The following is a 16,287-nucleotide window of genomic DNA, read 5'->3' as shown; positions in this document are numbered from 1 at the left end:
TGTGATTTGGTTTACATATATAGGCTAGTGTGACACACACACACACACACACACACACACACACACACACACACACACACACACACACACACACACACAAAGAGTTAAAAGAAACAATAAGGCGGTCTAACTCCACCCACGCAGCGTCATTATCAACCTTTCACAGGTGTCACGTTCAATCTCCTTCAGCTTTGTCAGACGAGAGGAGGTGATTCCCACACACTCATAAACACACTCCTGCTTTCTGTCACTTCCCGGAACCACTGAGTCCGAGCTGCTGTGGAAAGTTTCAAAAGTTTGTTGTCGGAAGAGGGAGGGGTGTAGGGAAGGGGTGAGCTCAGTGAGTCTACAGCGGCGCTGCTGCGCTCACACACGGCTCCAGCAGCGGCTTGCGTGCGCGTCTGAGCTCCGGGATGTCGGCCGTGAAGGCGCTGCAGCAGTGGTGCCGGGTCCAGTGTGAGGGCTACCGGGATGTGTCCATCACAAACATGACCACGTCCTTCAGGGACGGCCTGGCTTTCTGCGCCCTCATCCACAAACACAGACCAGATATCATGTAAGTACCGAAACCAGAGGACAGACGGGAACAAAGGGGAAGTGAGTCAAGTTCTGTGGTGTCCGATATTTCTAACACACCTGTGAATCATTAGTTTAAACCTGCCTGTTTACAGCACGAACTGCTCAGGGAAGACGGACTCCTCTGGTTTTTTTTGTTTCTACCTTCCTGGTAGGTTTCACCAGTAGTTTGATGATAGAGACCAAACTTCGGGTTGATGGGTCTGAAGGAAAAGCAGGATCAGGAGCTCAGCTGTGGACCCAGTGGAGCTCAGTGACTGATCTGAACTTAGTTAAAACTCAAGTTTTGACAGGGTAGAATTATTGAACATATCTTAACTCATGCATTTCTGTGTTCACAGACCTGAAGGATTTGCAATTGATTTGAGATTAGCTTAGGAGGACTTGTGATATGCAGTATACTTACCATCAATACCTGACCTGGACTTACCCCAAGAGACCCCAAGAGTGAATCAGTGCTCCACACACTTCTGCTGTTCTTTGTATCTTAGTCATTTGCTCTACACGTTGAACATCCTTGTCAGTCTGCAGCCATAATCCTATATTTTGGAAGTCAGCTGTGCTCTGGATCTGCTAGACAAGGAAAGGCAATAATTTCATCCAGTTTTAGGGCCGCAGCTAATGATTACTGATCAGGATCAACTGGTCTCTTGATCATTTTTAAATTAAATTCTTCATTTTAGCTTATACGATGTCAGAAAATAGTGAAAAAAAATAATTTTAAGTACCCTGAGCTCAAAGTGCATGGTCTTCATGTTGTTTGTTTTGTCCAGCCCAAAACTCAAACATATTCAGTTTACAATTTGTAAAACAGATAACAGCAGCAGATCTTCACATTTGAGAAGCTAGAAACAGAGAATGTTTGGAGTTTTTTGTCTTATAAATGACTTAAACGATCAAAATTTATGCTGATTCATTGCGTATCTACTGACTATTAAGTTCAACTCTGTCCAGTTTGTCTCAGTCTGGAGCTGGAGAGAAACTACCAGGGAATTTCCACCAGGGATTAATAGTTTACATTTGTGCTTGGCAGCTGCAAAGTGTCTTGGCTCAAGATGGTCTGAACAAGATTTGTCCACATGAGACTTAACTCATCATTTCTCGCTGAAATTTCGCTTTCTTCACACAGACATGCATGGTTTTGTTCCAGAGAGCTCATTATGGCAGCCAGTGATTGTACTGTCATGTCAAGAAGAGACACAGCTGCTCCAGTTTCTTTCCACTCCACTTTTTACCCCCAGCCAGGCCAGCGTGCGGGAGCATTTAGTGTTTACATGCATATAAGCACTAAACATTGATTAAAAGCTTAGTTCCAGTTTACTCAATATAGACACATCCATGACTGTGATGAATGCAGGCTGAGCTCTCTGTTAGTTTCAGTTTTACAGCGTGAGATCAGTGATCCAGTGATCATGTAACTGATTAGTGACACTGTCAGTGTCATGATATATGTTGAAATAAAGAGGCTGTGCATGACTAAGTGACTATGACTAAATGACATATAACAAATGTTGTGGTCTAGACTGATTGTAAACACATGAATGAGGAAGGGAAGTTGGATCTCATGTGTTTTGTTGCTCATCTTTTTTTTTTTTCCTTTCTTGCAGCAATTTTGATTCACTCAACAAGGAAAATGTCTACGAAAACAACAAACTGGTGAGACACGCATTCTTGACATTTTGACCTCTGACTGTTGGAAACAAGTAGTTTGTTTGACAGGCTTCCTTCATAAACAGAAGGTTTGGCAAAGTACCAGAGAACGTTTTGATCATGCTAGCAACATGGCCTCATGGATAGTAAAGTTGGTCTGTCCACCACTTTGGTCAAGACTGAAAGATTTCAACAGCTCTTGGATGGGTTGCCATCAAGTTTGGCATAGACACTCATGGTCCCCCCAGAGGATGAATCCTAATCATATCTTTAAATGATATTCTGAGTTTTCCTCTATAGAACCAGCAGGTTGACATTTGTGGTTTTGTGTGAAACAATTACAGGATGAATTTCCATGACATTTGGTAAAAACATTCATTTTCATCTAGCACCATCATCAGGTCAAAATTTTTATTTGTGCAGTACTTTGGTTTATGACCAAGTACAAGCAAAACTCATGTCATTCCCATGGGCCTCAGCTGGTGCTGAGTGTTAATTAACAAATGTTACTGATGTGCTATCAGGCTAAATTAGTGTTAGCATTCTGGTGTATGAATTTAGTTCAAAGCAGCATTGTGCCTAAGTGGAGCCTCACAGGGCTGCTAGTGTAGCTGCTGGTCTTGTTTGCAAACGTGATTCATCGCATCACACCTCATTTCATCAGTCACCATTACAAAATCATGCTAGTCCCTATGTTGTTTGATATCTTTTTTCATATCTCTGCCATTAGAATACCACAGTTTCAGTACCATTTCCAAAACAATGTTATTTTGTTACCTTAGTAAGGGAACATAAACAGCTTTTAACCCCTTTTTAAATCCAATTGCATCCAAAGCAACTGATCCACACATTACTGTTGAAGGAGTTGCTTAAAAAAAATACACCAAAGCCATTTTCTTAGCAGAAGCAAAAACGGATGCAGTCTAATACAACATTCCTACAATAAATCCTACCTTCCAATCCAATCCAATCCGATTCATACTGTTGAATTACATTGCATCATACTGACAGGTATTTCTCTTATTTTGTCCACCACATTTAAATCTGAAGTCACTGTCGTTCAAGATATTATGATTGGCATTTGTTTTTTGGTTGTTATTTGTTTTGTTTTTTTTACATTTTAATATTGTAAATAGTCAATGAATCCAGAACGATTGAGTAATCAATAATAAAAGTAATACCTTGTAGCCATAAATTTCTTCTTCATGTTATCTCTGGGTATTGCATGAGCACCAGTTGATGTTGTGTAACAGAGAAATTATTGCCAAACTCAAGAGTATTTTGCTCTGGCCACATTTTAACTGCTTTGTTGCTTTTTTTTTTTTTACTTTCGTTTTCTTCCTGGAGCTTCATTATTGGAGTCTGAGTTCTGGGACTGACAAAAGCTCAACATTATAAATTTATGCTCTGTGAACTGTAGTTGTTTTAGAAACAAAGCTGAAACAACAGGTTGGTTTAAGACAAAAAGCTGTTAGAGATTCAAATGTCCTAGGGCACATCAAAGTAAACCTTGTTTTATGACTCTCTTGATCCTGTAATTTCTCATGAAGTTACGCTTCTGGTGCTTGTTGGCCTGCCTCTGCTTGTTTTTTTATGCTTCCATGGAATCGCTGAATGTGAATCTAGTTTGGAAATTCCAGACCCACTCACTACTTTCTTAACACATGAGGTGTAGATTTAATCTGTGGTCAGAATTTGGCCACTTCAAGGAATTTTACCGAAGAGCGAGACAGAGACAAGAGGAAAGAATATGTCCACATCCAAATTAACTGTTGTACACCTGGTAGACAGATGTGTGTGCAGATTAAATTGTGCAAAACTAAGTGCTGAATTCCTTTACACTGTCAGTAGGAAATTTATCAGAAATGCAATGTTGTGCTGACAGTGTGTGGGAATCCAAAACCCTCTGTAGAATATATGTATATTTAATACAAATGAACATTTTTTTAAAACTTTACACCTATCAACACACTCATCTTCTCCAAGGTGTCAAAGCAGCCTGAGTTTTGCGAGGACATCACAACTTTCTGTGGGGACTGTAACAATCTCATACATGCATTTGAATATTAATAACAGATGGCAAACGTCTTGTCTCTGAGATCCCACTCAGACAGACAGTCTTCTTTTATTTGATTTGTCGATGCCTTTCCATCTTTGGCCAGTTGGTGTTGAATCTAAAAATCCTCCCTGAGCTTCTTCTGTTTTGATGGATAAAGTCGATGTTATTTGCAGGCGTTCTCGGTTGCAGAGGAGAAGCTGGGAATTCCAGCACTGTTGGATGCAGAGGACATGGTGGCTCTTAAGGTTCCTGATCGCCTCAGTATCCTGACATATGTGTCACAGTACTACAACTACTTCCATGGACGCTCCCCAAGTGAGTATCTATGTCTCCCTTTCTCCGTTTCTCCCTCTCTCCCTCTCTCCCTTGTCTGATCTGTCTGTATGTCTTTGTGTGTTTGCACACAGTTGGTGGTATGGGGGGTATAAAGCGTCCAGCGGAGGGCCCCACAGATGAACCGTCTGGCAAGAAGAACCAGCCGGTGGTGGCTAAGGTGTTCCCCTCGTCTAAGCCTGCCAGAGAGAACAGCCCTCCTCCCTCCTCCAACATCACAAGACCCTCTCCTTCCCCAAAACAAACCAGAAATGCCACACAGGTAAATTTTGCTACCTGAACACTTAAATAAGCGTCACTTAGTCATGAATCAAATTTGAGTGTCCAGCAAATGTAAATAAAAAATATTTTGCAGTCACTTTAAAGAAGACCTAAATGCCTGCAGAGACATCTTGTTGCATCTGTACTGAACTGTTTTTACAAAACAGGCAAAACCCCCCCAAATTTCCTGTGATCAGTTACAGCAAGTTTAGTGACAAACTGATCAGTAATCATGAATGAAGCTGTCATTTCCACTTCATAAAACCTCCCTCGCCCTCTCTCCAACTCTTCTAGGATGTTCTGGTTGAGAAATCTCATCAGCCAGGCACCCTGAGTAACAGATGTGTGTCCTGTAACAAACATGTTCACTTGGTGCAGCGACATCTAGTGGACGGGAAGCTGTATCACAGGAACTGTGCAAAGTAAGAGCCCTACTAACACGAAACATGCATTATTTTCATAATTAATCCTTACAATCTGTGAAATCTGAAGTGTTTTTACTGAATAATTGTAGAACAATTAATGAATTGCTGAACTTGATAAAGACTTCAAGCTAATTAATTACAGTTTCATTTAAATTATTCATTGAAAAACTGACTTAAATAATTTAATTTGCCCAATACTAATACTACAAATTACAAAATTATCCTTGATCAGACCTTTCATGTATATTTATACTGTTTCCTGAGAAAATCTTTTAATTCTGTCCTTTAGACCAAAAGAAATAAAAATAAAAATCTGTCAGAAATTGGTGATGTTGTTTTGTATGCCAAGCTCCCGAAGTGCTTTGATTTTGGATACACCCCCCTCTCCAAAAAAAAAAAATATATATATCGAAAAAAAAAAAAATCGAAATCAACTCTTTCCTGTTTGAAAAATTCTTGATCTTCCTGACTCCCACTGATGGTGGAAATCCAATCCAAATATTGTCCAGCATTCATGGATACATGATTATGTAAAGGGGGCATATTCAAAATGATGGAAACAGGACTTCACACCTTGGCAAGGTGTAGAGCTTTGTCCCACCATCTGAAGTCTGCTGGAACAGGAAGTATTTACAGGAAAATTTCATAACTGTAACCTTTACATGTGTCCTTCTTTCTGTCTTTCAGGGTACTATCACCTACAAACACAACTGCGCCTCTCAGAGATTTACCCACAAACACTCCTGTTTCCAAATACGTTCCTCCAAACTCCACTAAAACAAACACGACGACACCCACCCACACCCCCTCCAGAATGGGACCAGCATGGCTGGTGGAGAAACCCAGCACCCCTTCAAGCTTCTCCACCACTTTTTCTCCTTCATCTCCTTCCCGGCCTGCTTCAAGTGTCTTTTCCACTGCTAAAGAAAGTCAGACCGCTTCTGTCTTCAAACCCACAGCTTCAAAGACTACTTCTGAATCTACTTTCGTTACCACCACCTCTGTCAACACCAGGCCCACTGCTGCCCCTCGCCTCTCAACCACAGCAGCTAAGACAATGCAATCCAAGCTCAAGTTCTTCCAGTCAGACAGCAACACTAAGAATGAGGAGAAAAATACTACAGCCATCAACATGGATGTAAATAAAGGGCCGTATGTGAGTGGAAAGGTCCAGGAGGCCACAGCAGGTCAGACTGTGACTGTGGTTGTGAATGTTGGCGGTGCTGGCAAAAAGGAAACAAATGTGAACTTGGATAAATATGGGGATGCAACTAAAAACACTGGTGTGGGTGGAAAGGTGAGTTTGAAACCGGAAGACAGTGAGAGTAATAAGTCAAAAGCATCAGCAGCAGCGTTCATCTCCAAGAAACTGACTGAGGAGAACAACAATAACAACAGTAAGCCATCATGGCTGACGGTAGCCACGAAGAAAACTGACAAGTAAGTCAACAAACCTCAACCACACTCACGCACATGATTAAACTGTATGTCCTGCTCTGGCCTGGCCCAGCTCTGGCCATTTAATAATACTTCATCACCTCTATTCAGGCCTTCTCTGGTCGAGACTCCCAAGAGAGAGACAGAGACTGTCAGAGGGAGGGTGAAGCTGAAAGCAGACCGGTCAATCCTCGCTGACCTGCAGCCTCTGGACACCGGGAGCTCTGCTCCGAGCCCAGCCAGCAGGAGCGGAGGGGGCCCAAAGCCTGGCAGTCCATCACCCAGCGCCTCAGGTTAAATTCATAAACATTTGCATAACTTTACATAGGGGTGGGTAAGCATACATCATTTGTTGCTTACATTTTTTATAATGTGAGCAAGGGGGTCTTTGGTTTAAGGTGAAGTGGTCCACCTCTGCAAAAAAAAAAAAAAAAAAAAGCCTGTCAGCCTTTTCTGATTTGTGTGTGGTATAATGTGAATGTGTGATGTACTGACAGGTCAAGAATGAATTTCTTCACTCAAACATTTTACAGTCATCTCTTTTATAGTGGCAGCCTTTGGGGGGAAAAAGCTGGAGAGGATTTTTGTGCTGGAAAGGATATGTTAAAAAAAAAAAAAAAACAAATGTAGAAAGATTACTTGTAAGGCTGACTTGAGGCTCCTTATCCAGTTTGGTTAATTCATCCATAGTTTAGAGACTTCATCAGTGCCCCACTGACTCCTCCTTATCATTCTAAAGCAAGTTTATTACTTCACCCTCGTGCACTAACTAATGTGTACAGGGGCTTGTTCCTCTTTGGTGATTATTTTCATGGTGCCCCATGAGAGTTACTTTTGGAATCAAAGCACACAGCAGGTTACAGTAAATATATCTTATTATATTTTAATATTGTTGTCCTCTGGCTGTTTGACCTTGCTGTTGGTGGCAAATGTCATTGCTTTATAACACTAAAAATAGGAACTGACACTGGATAGTGGAACTGAACCAGACAGTTAAAAAACAATAACTAAACTTTCAATTGGTTTCTTTGTTCTCAGCAGCATCAGAAAACGAGTCTCCTGCAGGCTGGAGGTCGAGGCTCAAACCTGTCGCCAAAGAAACAAAGTAAGACTTGTTTTGTTGACTTTCTTCTGTGCTGTCACCTTATTCTCTGCTTCTGGTTAATTCCTTTCCCTTACTGGTCGACTTCATAACAACAGGGTGTATCTGTACGTGAGCGAGCTCACAGCTTATCAACATCATCGAGCATTAACAGTATGAGGGCTTTTTTTTCCCCCTGATGCCCTGTCCATCCGTCCATCCTTTGATCCAGTCTTTCATCCATCTCTCCAGCCATTCCTCCCACAGGAAGCCTGTACCTGCTGCTCCTCCAAATGGCTCGGCCATCATTTGTAGTCAGAGCTTTCAGTCTCTCCTCTTCCGCCACATGCATGTGATCCCCAAATGGTGTCAAGACAGAGTAGAGTCCTCTGTGGTGCAACATATGCTCAGTGCTCAGAGTTCCTTCCCCCAGATGACCTTTATTCTCACTCTAATGAATCAAAACCAAGGACTGTAGGGTACTGATTAGAGTAGCAGATAAATTGCCTTTGAAGGTATTAAATTCTGTCTCTCTCTCTCTCCCTTTATGCTCTTTCTCCATACATCCACAGACCTTCTGGTCCACCTAAACCATGGGCTAATGGAGCTGGGAAGTCCCAGACTTCAGAGCTTTCTGTTAGGCCTTCTTCGTCCTCCTCTAATGTCCCCAGCCCGAGCATTTCTGTCACTCCTCCACCATCAAAGGGTAAGAACATGGTCATCTGTGTTGTAATTTTGTTCTGGCTAAATAGGAATTGGACGAAAACACAAATGGTCTTCCTAAAGATTTCCCAAATAGCAATCAGATCTTGTGTCTTTGTACTTAACCTTCCACATTTATTTTTTGCATTTTATCTTTTATTTTTTTTTTTTTTTCAGGATTTGAAATCGGTCAGAGAGAACAAACTGCAAATGGCACCAAGTCAGAGTCAAATACTTCAAAGGTACTGAACTTAAGATGGGAAATAAGTTTGCAGTAAAAAAATCTTTCTTCAGGCAAGGACAGGGGATGTACTGAAAGGCTTTATTTATTAATTAAAATTCAGACTGTTTTTGACCTCACTGGGACTTCGTCAAGGTGGAAACAGTTTGTTTACAGCTGGTAATCTTTGTAGGCAGTACATCAGAACAGAACAAAATGAAATAACTATCACAATAACATCAAAACAGTAATAACATAAAGATAAAAAATAGTGAAGGAATAATGACAACATTGCAAAAGATATCACTCAAAGTTGGTAGGAAGGGCTTGTAATCGATTTCCCCATTCAAACCTGGACCTGTTGGGGCATTAAAGGTAAAAATCTAAGATTTTTCCCTTTGCAGCAATGTGTTTTTAGGTGGTTTATTAATTGCGTCTGCACGTGTTTGGTGTGCATGCGTTACATCCGTAGACGAAGCCAGGCTACATTCCCAAAGAGGACATCGTGAAGGAGCTTCAGGAAATTGAAGATAATTTGAACGAGCTGGAGAAGAGAGGAGTCGAGCTGGAGATGAAGCTCCGCAGAAGCGAGGAAGGTGGGATGAACACACATATAATAAATAAGCCTTCTCTTTAGTCAGGATGTGGATGTGGTGTGAAAAAAAAAAGATTTAGAGGATTTTGGGTGTGTACCTGGGATTAACTGTGTGTGTGTGTGTGTGTGTGTGTGTGTGTGTGTGTGTGTGTGTGTGTGTGTGTGTGTGTGTGTGTGTGTGTGTGTGTGTGTGTGTGTGTGTGTGTGTGTGTGTGTGTGTGTGTTTCAGAGGGTGAAGATGACTCTTTCATGGATGAGCTTATGGTTGAGTGGTTCACTTTGATCAGGAACAAGCAGGTGGCCATGCGCCGGGAGTCTGAGCTGGTCTACATGTGAGTACACACACATGAACACACTTAGATAAGGGGCATGCCACTTTATAGCGATTAGTGAAACAGACTTGTGGCCAGAAGGTTGACAGTTTGCATTCCCAGTGTCCTCCCTCCTCCGTCCCCCAGCAGGACGCCCTGGAACAGGGCAGATCACCCCCCCACTGGCTGCAGTGGAAGAGGAGTGAGAAGCAGGAGCCTGCTTGAAGGATAAGCCTGGTGATATTTTAGATTTTTCTTATTGTCAACCGGTTCGGTGAAAAGACAAAATACCTAAGGTTCTGCTGCCATAAATACTCGCTATAGAACCAAATGTGTATTAATCCACAGCTGAAAATAGTCCCCAACAAATGCAGCTTTTATATCTGTTTCAGTGATTGCTAAAAACTACAGTGCCAACCTGTTTCATGAAATTATTTAACCTTTTTTAAAAAAAACTAAAAGTATAATTCTGTGCCCTCTTTTTAAAGATTTCTGCATTCAATAGGAAACAGTGGGCTTGGGGCTGAATAACATAATATTAGGAATATTAGGAATATAAGAATAGGGAAGGCAGAGGGGATTAAGAGATGGGGTAACACCCTGTTGGTTTTGGTCTTTTCACTGGAATTGCTGACAAAGAGAAAAATACAGCATATCACCTGTCTTTCTTATCCTTTAAGAAGCAAATGTGCACTGCAATTAAATCTCTGTATTCCTGTCTCTCTGTAATTATTGTTAAAGACATTTACAGAAAAAATACTTTATGTCTACCAAAGTCACAGTCCTCTAGATTTTCTGAAGACTGAAGATGTTTAGAAACTTTTAATCGAGTAACAGATACAATAAGCAATGCTAATTTAAATGTGTATGTTGTTTTCGTGTGTAGAGGAAAAACCCAGGACCTGGAGGAAGAGCAGCCCAGTGTTGAACAGGAGCTCAGGAGACTGATTGAAAAACCAGGTGAGGGCTTACTCAGCATGTTGCATAACACGAAACAGATCAACAATCTTAGACTTAAATATATTATCTTTTTTTTATGTGTGTGCAGAACATCTGAAAACAGCCTGGGACCGAAAGAGAGAACAGCAGCTGATGGACAAACTGGTGGGGATTGTCAACGACAGAAATGCAATCGTAGAAGGTCTGGACGAGGACAGACTCAGGTGTGTTTTTAGACAAAATACAGGGAGGACGGTATATAGTGTTTAAAAGTCAGTCAGAATTTGAAAGATCATGCCTTTCTCTTCCTGAAGACCAGACTCAAAGTAGAAAAGAAGCAGAAAGTGAAGAATGCTGCAGCACAGGTCCAGCAGAGCATTACTAGGAAAAATACCACAGGCCTGCTGACGTCTTTGGGTTGTTGTTGACTGCGAGTTCAAATACTTAATATGACAATTCTGTTAAAGCTTATTTAAATTTATCCAATACATTTTGGTACCCCAAAAATGTCATAGTCAGTGTTTCATATCAAATTACTAGAGTAAGTTACAGATTGTACTGAATGTATAAGTACAGTATGTGCTCACACGGGTGTGAATTGTTGGTAATCTTTGTTCACTTTTTGTGTGCTCTTGCTCGCTTCGTCTTCTCAGGGAGGAAGAGGAGGACGAGCAGCTAAACAAGATGATGATGAATTTCAGTGAGTGTCTCCACCACCTCCACAGGCCATCTGACCCCCCTCCGCTCTGTTCATTAGTTATCACAACCTCGGTGTCACTGCAACTTAGTTGGTTTATAAATTATCCAATTGAGGATTTCCATCATGGATGTCTCTAATTGAAGTAGATAGAATTCTCATTGTGGTTTATGGAAGTGTGTGTGTGTGTGTGAGTGAGTGAACCTGTGCTGCATTTTTAAGGGTGCCACTGGGCAATGTTTTCATCTCATTTGATCTAATGACTGCTAATGGAAAAAGCATCAAACAGAATGCTCCCCCTCTTTTTGTCAGCAGCATTCCTATTAGACAAATGGATAATGTAGCCGGTTAATTTGACCCTGTGATAGAATAGAGTTAAAGCCGGCTTCATTTGCAATTCATGACCAGGAAAGCAGGGCTGAAATTGAGGAGATTTATTGAACTTCAGTGAAAGGTCGTTATGTTACAGTGAGCGAATGCAGACAGTGGGCTAAACACTAGCCATTTCAATTTAATGTATTCATAAAGTTAATGCCAAAGTTTCACAGTTCATTCCCACTCTGAGTGCAGTCATATGATAGTTTACGCGCAAGTTGTATCGCGTACAGTTCACATACAGTAGCACATATGATCGTCAATACTATGGCCAACGAAAACACTCAGTCCACTGAGTATATTAAACTGCAGATAACCAATGGCAATCGTGCTTCTGCTTTTGGAAGTCTCGCTGGTTGAAACAACTTCGCTCTGAGCCAAAATGATTAGTTGATTAATCAGGGCAGCTGTGGCTCAGGTGGTAGACTGAGTTGTCCACTGATCACAGGGTTGGCTGTTTGATCCCTGTGTCATCCTGTCCATGTGCCGAAGCATTCTTGGGTAATACTCAGAACCCTAAGTTGTAAGTTGCCTTGGATGAAAGCGTCTCCCAAATGAGTAAATGCAATCAATAATTTGATTGACGGAAAATGAAGTTGATAGTCGATTAACTGCTGCCATTTATGAAGTAGTTAATCAAAGTAATTTATGAAGCTACAGTGGCAAAAAAAGTTTTGTCCCTCCCCTCCAATGTAAGGATTTTCTGTTTTAAATAATTGTGATATCTCTGCCATTCATTTCTGGTTCACATTATGAAGAAACTGTATGTATTATGAAGAAGCTGTTTTTGATGAAGAAGCTGTTCTGCTGCCCCCAGCAGGGTGGGGGCAGCAGAAAGTTGTCTTAGTTTGTGTATGACATGGAGTCTCTGCCAGGATCATTTATGGACATCAGAGATGTTTTGATCAAAGCTGAGCTTATTCTCAAAAAAAAATAAAAAATAAAATTTGAGAGCTCTATATAGTGGATGCAATTACACAATGAGAATTTTGACACTTAATTTATTATTTATTAAAGAGGAAATGATTTCAGACAAATCAAAGATGGTGAAAGATTTCTTCCTCACCCCCTGCTTGAAGTGCTTCACGGCAGCACTTCAGCACCATTTTTTTGCATAGTTGCCAGGCAGATTGTGTTTCATATAGACCTGAGTGACTGAAATGTCTGAGTTCCATCAGATAGCCATTCGGGACCGTGATGCGTAGTATGACAGTCCTGAATCAGGTCTAATTATGTGCCAGAATCGTTCTAAGTAAAGAAAAAACAGATGCTGTTGTCAGATAGCCGTTAATGCTGATAATGTACTACAACATAAGTTTTTTAAAAAAAAATTGGATTTCTATTACTGACCTTCTTCCTTTAACCAAATCGCTTCCTTTATCTGTCTTCCTGTCTCTCAGACATAAAGAAGGACAAACCAAAGAAAAAGTCTCCGGTGGCCAAACTCTTCAGCTGGGGGAGCAAGAAGGAGGGATGATGCTGCTTAAAACGCACCGCAGGTTTTTTTCTTTGATATCTTTGCTGCTCTTGTAGTAGTCTTAATGTCAGTGTGCTCAGCCAGTGATTCGTGGGATACGCTGGATAAATGGAGAGTCAGTCAGTCAGTCTGTCACATTCAGTGCTTCGAGAAAAATGCCCTTCCCTCTGTCGACTGCATCACTCAAGATCTGACGTTACCACACACACACAGATGATGTTGAGGGGTTAATGACACACCAGCCGTGATGTGATTGGGTTCAGCGCTCCAGTTGTTAGTTTTAATCCCCTTCTAGTCTTAATCTGCCTACTTAATGCTCACACACATGCACAAACACACACACCCGCTGTCTCTGAATATCTCTTTGCTTGTTCTGCTTATTCAAATGTTGCTTGTATACAGTGGCACTGATGCTAATGGGAGTTAACAGAGAACAAGACTTATCTCAGAGGTCCGACAGCTGTATCTTGCCCCCTGGTCATGTTTTAGACCAGACTACAAGTCACTCGTGACCCTGTGACTAACCTCAGGGTCACGTTCTGACACTGTTGTTGTTGTTGTACGTTCTGAACTGCATTTCTCTTTTAAATACAACTCTCAGACATTTTTCTTGGGACAGTAGCTTGGACTTGTAGCTAAGTTTGTTTAGAGCGCTTCCCCTTGATAAGGTGACAAGTTCTTTTTGAACTGAATCATTATATTACATAATGGAATTTTCTAGTCCAGTGGTTCGCAAGCCGGTGGTCGAAACCCTCTTCAGAGGTTGGGAGATAGGAAAACATATTTCTGCTCTCTCAGCCTTTTTTTCCTCTCTCTCATGAATTATTGCATGATTTTTCCTTTTCAGGCCTCTTAAAAAGTAATCAAATAAAGGAGTCTGAGAAGGAATAATCATTCTGTGGTTGAATTTGTCAGAGCCTGTGGATTAATGCAACCTGTGATGAGGAGTCACAAGTTGGCATATCTTCGTTTTATGGGATTGCAAACCACTGTTCTAGGAACTGTGAATAGATGTTCAGTCTTGACTTTTGGAAACAATAGATACTGAATAATCTAAGCTCAAGGGTACTCACTAATCATTCAGAGCTTTCACCTGTAAGTGCACTTTTGAGCTATATATATATATTCTGATACCAATTTTATGAACTCTTCAACATATAACAATTGATAACGATTTAATACGCGTTTGATGCTGACACACATTTGCAGTTGTGATCACTTTTCTTTGGGACGTTTTACTTTCTTATACAATCGTGTTGTACTTGAATGTGTGGAGGAATTTTGCATTGTAATGGACGACTAGAGAAAAGCATGAATCAGGTTTGCGTCTGACTGGATGTTTGTGAGTCCTGGAAATGGATGAACTAGTCCATATTGGATATGGATTTGTAGATGTTTTACATATACCTTAGCTGAATCAACTGTTTCTGCGTCATGGTGTTTCCGTGTACTTTTGCAAAAGCGCTGAAGCAAAATTTTGTGTTGTGACCAAACTCCTCACTTTTATCGGGACTAGTTGGTAATAATGACATTTAATATTGTATATATGTTAAAGGTCTTGACCTCTTTATGTTTGTGTTTCTCATTTGTGTATATTGTATAAAGTTGGTACCCGCAATAGTCTGATTATTAAATGCAGAAACTGGCCTGGATTATAAATAAATTACTGTAATAAATTTACTTACATTTTATTAAAAAGTCGACATCATTAGTGGATTATGTTGCTCTTTATCTATTTAGATGAAAATCAAGTTGAATATAAGTTGAGTGGTGAATGTGATCAGTGCTTAGTCTCCTAAAGGTTATCAATATCATATCACTTCCTTACTCTCTTTAAATTGGGAATTGCACTTTTCTCTGTATAACCACTAGGAGGCAGCATGAGCCTTTTCATGTGACTGAAGCTCTTAGAGCCCAGATCTTTGGTCTTTTACAAATAACAGATTGAAGGCCCATCCCAGACATAGCCTCAGAGACATTTGGATTTATTGTTGTATAATTTGTATTCTAAAGAAAACATTTTAGTTTTCAGCTTTGGATTTTTCTTCTGTTCTCACAACAGGAAACCGTCGAACAAGCATCACTTTCTGCCGCCTCAAACTTTGTCTGTCATCGCTGTTTTTTTCAATTACATAATACACACGTTATCTTCGATTTACATTTACAGGTATAATGCTGCAGATCACAAAAAAACAGACAGACCAGTTAACATGAATACCAGTTACAAAAGTTTCTTACTGTCTACATAACAAATACATCAAACTGAGGCCAGTATGCCAATTTTCATTACCAGGTTTCATGAGCAGTAGTATGCATTTTGTATGCTTTTTTTCTGAAATTAACAACAAACTAGTAACTCATTATTTGTAGTAAACAAAATAAAAATGTCATATGACATTTGAGGATGCTGAGAAAATACAATCATCTTGTTTTTGTATAAAATAGAAGTCCGAAAGTCTGTACTAAAGATTTCTTGACCAAAAGCTGAGCAGTCCACCAGTTTGTGTCGTCCTACCTGTAAATGATACAGCTGGGTCGTGAGTACACATGCAGAAAAAGACTGTGCAGGAAAACTGTCAGTACAAACAGCTGCTAATCTACTGCAACAAAACCACAGAAACACAGAGCTTTGAGTGACGAGGTCAAACACACAAACAGTTTCGCTCTGCTACAGTTAAAATATCCATTTACAGAAGAAGAGAGAAATAACACCATAAAAGAAGAAAAGAGACGGGAAATTGACTTTTAGCTTCTGATTGTTGTTTTTTATAAAATATCTTTTAGTATGAAAATACAAAACTGTGTAATCTTTTCCTCTCTAAAGGCAACATCTGTTCCTGTTGTTATGTGTGAAAACCTGTGTAGATTTTATTTATTTTTTTCTCTCAAACCGTGATAAAATGTTCCGTCACTGCACCGCTGTGTGTCTGAATCAATCGTGTCTCTGCTTAAGTTTGGAACATGTTTATCTTTGGGGTGAAAATGTGCCTTTAAGTTGACTTAACAAGGAACATGTATAATGTGGGAGACTGGGGTTCCAGTGCCGACTGTAAATATACCTTTGAGAGGTGGTTCATTTACATAACACAGTGGGCTCTCACACATTATTCACACAGACTTTTAAACCGTTTAGTAGGTTTCGGCGAGGC

General features: G+C 40.4%; 1 protein-coding gene across 3 annotated transcripts; it reads left to right on the top strand.

Annotated features, from left to right (window-relative positions):
- The first annotated feature begins 299 nt into the window (after positions 1-299).
- Positions 300-16,052, top strand: micall2b (mical-like 2b). Of its 3 annotated transcripts, none has more exons than XM_041036848.1 (16): positions 300-556; positions 2,184-2,232; positions 4,459-4,600; positions 4,693-4,880; positions 5,174-5,301; positions 5,992-6,744; positions 6,853-7,034; positions 7,780-7,846; positions 8,395-8,528; positions 8,702-8,766; positions 9,217-9,340; positions 9,569-9,671; positions 10,537-10,610; positions 10,699-10,813; positions 11,243-11,289; positions 13,062-16,052. In XM_041036848.1, the coding sequence occupies exons 1-16, from the start codon at positions 414-416 to the stop codon at positions 13,136-13,138; spliced, it is 2,391 nt and encodes a 796-aa protein (XP_040892782.1). In that variant the 5' UTR covers positions 300-413; the 3' UTR covers positions 13,139-16,052. The 3 variants fall into 3 exon arrangements, with proteins under 3 accessions (XP_040892782.1, XP_040892783.1, XP_040892784.1); XM_041036849.1 differs by having other exon boundaries at positions 301-556; positions 7,783-7,846; XM_041036850.1 differs by lacking the exon at positions 300-556 and having other exon boundaries at positions 2,188-2,232; positions 4,475-4,600.
- The last annotated feature ends 235 nt before the right edge of the window (positions 16,053-16,287 follow it).

The sequence above is a fragment of the Toxotes jaculatrix genome, chromosome 4, assembly GCF_017976425.1.
Source record: "Toxotes jaculatrix isolate fToxJac2 chromosome 4, fToxJac2.pri, whole genome shotgun sequence".
NCBI classification, from domain to species: domain Eukaryota; kingdom Metazoa; phylum Chordata; class Actinopteri; family Toxotidae; genus Toxotes; species Toxotes jaculatrix.
This window is presented reverse-complemented; position numbering and strand designations above follow the sequence as displayed.